General features: G+C 42.6%; 1 protein-coding gene across 1 annotated transcript; it reads left to right on the forward strand.

Annotated features, from left to right (window-relative positions):
* Nucleotides 1-1,707: 1,707 nt before the first annotated feature.
* LOC120240512 (olfactory receptor 10G3) lies at nt 1,708-2,649 on the forward strand. The gene has a single exon (XM_039245277.1). The coding sequence runs from the start codon at nt 1,708-1,710 to the stop codon at nt 2,647-2,649; it is 942 nt and encodes a 313-aa protein (XP_039101208.1).
* Nucleotides 2,650-2,983: the final 334 nt, after the last annotated feature.

The following is a 2,983-nucleotide window of genomic DNA, read 5'->3' on the forward strand; positions in this document are numbered from 1 at the left end:
GAACTTAAACCCTCTGCAATTTCTGGAGCTGGGAAGTGAAAGGAACAAGCCTGTTCTTGTAGCCCTGACTTCCAGAAGAGCTCTGTAGTCAACTTTTGAAGTTCAGCCATCACTGATTTTAAATATTTTTTAGGAAAATCATAACTATTCCATTCACTAGCAAAAAAAAAATGGCTTCGGTGGATTTATTGATGCCTTTCAAAAATTCTATAAGAGATGGTAAAATAATGAGCACTATGCTTTAACAGGGCTTGGATACAGCAGTTTTAATTTTTAGTGTTTATTTTTTTTAAGTTAGGTGTTTAATGTAAGGATTGAGTATAACTACCCACCCTTGATCACTATGTGTCAGAATTGGGTCCAGAATTTCGTTCCCCATCCTCATAACCTTAAGGAAATGTAAACCCAACAGAGCTGTGAAGCTTTCTCAGAGCCAGGAAGCGAGCTGAGGACCCAGATCCATTACAATATTCATGTTTAGGGTTTCCAGCCAGCAGCAGGACCATCTATCCATAATGTCTTTCTTAAAGGTTGCCACTTTCCTGCTCTTCACATTCATTTGAGCCAAAGAACAAGAGTGAAGCTGGAGGGAATTATTAATAAGAGAGCTCCTGAATTCTCTGTTAATCTCACTTTCTTCCTTCTGAGTGGATGTGAACCATTCCAGAGCAAAATCAATCCATCCATTTCAATTTCTTTGACATCCCACGTCAACCCATGAGATTAGATATTGGAAAATTGTACAACTAGTGAGTTTCAAATGATCACTAATCAACCTTTCTCTTCAGATGGGGAAATGCCCATCAAGAGTTTGGACTAAAAACTTAAAATAACTCTTCCACACTGAGAGCCATTTGCCCTGCTATAGCCATTCTCACATCCTCCTTGCTTTTTCTCTCATCTCTGACATCTCACAGCAGACATCGCTCTTTGCTTCCTTTTCTCCTCTCTTCCTTTACTGTGTCCCAAGGCCACACTATTATGTAAAAAGAAACCAAAATACATAGCACCAAGTACCAACCACAATTTTACTTAAATGCTTACAGCCTCATGGACATTCTCTTCCTTTCAATATAAAGAACTTGGAGAATAGATTTGCACAGCATCAAGACATGTCACATACAACTAGCCATTTAATCACAATTTTATTCCATTCTCTCTACTACAAGGTGTACAAGGAATTTTCTCATTTCCTTTCATAGACTCCCCACTCTGTTTAAGTTTATGTACTGACAGAGATAAGAATGAGCCAGTGGATTCTGGAGGTTTCTAAAGTGGCAGAGCATCTAACAAAACAAATGCCTTTTCCCACACATGCTGTTTCCAGTAAACCCTTACTCTTTGGCAAAGTGTTCCAGGTACAAACTCCTAGGAGCAAGCTTTTTCTGTAAAGGCTCAGAGAATAAATATTTTAGGCTTTGCAGGCCAAACACAACTACTTAACTCTGCCATCATAGCTCCAAAGCAGCTACAGACAACAGGTAAGTAAATGAGAATGGCTGTGTTCCAATAAAACTTTATTTACTAAATAGGCCTGCTCCTGCCATAGAATATATTTCTCCCTATCTGTCATCTCCTCACATAAAGAAACTTCTCCATCATTGTCCTTTGTCTTTACAAGCTTTTCCTCTAGTTCTTCCTCACATCCTTCTCATTTCCATGTTAATTCTTGTCTTGTCCATTCTCTAGGTAAGATCTCTCCAGAGGATGGAAAGAGTCAACAGCACATCGTTGACTGAGTTCATTCTCACAGGAATTCCCTACCCACTCAGACTAAGGACGTTTCTGTTTGTGTTCTTTTTGCTAATCTACATCCTGACTCAGCTGGGAAACCTGCTAATTCTAGTCACTGTCTGGGTAGACCCTCAGCTCCATGCCCGTCCCATGTACATCTTTCTTGGTGTTCTCTCCATCATCGACATGGGCATCTCTACCATCATTGTCCCTCGCCTCATGATGAATTTCACTCTAGGCATCAAACCCATCCCATTTGGTGGCTGTGTCGCTCAACTCTATTTCTATCACTTTTTGGGTAGCACCCAGTGCTTCCTCTACACCCTGATGGCCTACGATAGGTACCTGGCAATATGCCGGCCCCTGCGCTACCATGTTCTCATGAATGCTAAGTTGAGTACCTTGCTTGTGGCTGGAGCTTGGGTGGCAGGATCCATCCATGGGGCTCTCCAAGCTATCCTAACCTTCCGTCTGCCCTACTGTGGGCCAAACCAGGTAGATTACTTCTTCTGCGACATCCCTGCAGTTTTGAGGCTAGCCTGTACTGATACAACAGTCAACGAGCAAGTGACCTTTGTGGACATTGGGGTGGTGGTTGCCACTTGCTTCTCCTTGATCCTCCTCTCCTATATACAGATCACTCAGGCCATCCTGAGAATCCGTACAACTGATGGGCGGCGCCGAGCCTTTTCAACCTGTGGAGCCCATGTAACCGTGGTAACTGTGTACTATGTGCCCTGTGCCTTCATCTACCTGAGGCCTGAAACCAACAGCCCCCTGGATGGGGCAGCTGCCTTATTTCCCACAGCCATCACTCCTTTCCTCAACCCCCTCATCTACACTCTGCGGAACCAAGAGGTACAGCTGGCCCTGAAGAGAATGATAGGAAGCCCTGGGACTAAGAGTGAGGTTTGAAAGGGTCTGTCCCCCACTGGTGAAACAATCACAGTTTATTCCAATGCTTAGATTTCAGTGAGGTTTTTATTATTTTTTTCTTTTATGTAGCCACATAATATCAGCACAGTAAGATTAAACACAGTTTTAAGTAAAACACCACTTTCTAGCAGTTCCTTAGTGTCCCCTTAAGACAAACAACCTCAGCTACTCCAACAGTAGAAAGTGAAACTAAAGTCCCTCAGAAGGTGGCACACTTCCACATCCAGAGAATTGGAAGACAAAAGCACCTAATGGGATTTTCAGCCTCTAGGCTTACATTGGCCAAGCTTAAGAAGGACTATAGTTCTTTTGA

Source organism: Hyaena hyaena, unplaced genomic scaffold (assembly GCF_003009895.1).
Source record: "Hyaena hyaena isolate Hyena2069 unplaced genomic scaffold, ASM300989v1 scaffold_256, whole genome shotgun sequence".
NCBI lineage: Eukaryota > Metazoa > Chordata > Mammalia > Carnivora > Hyaenidae > Hyaena > Hyaena hyaena.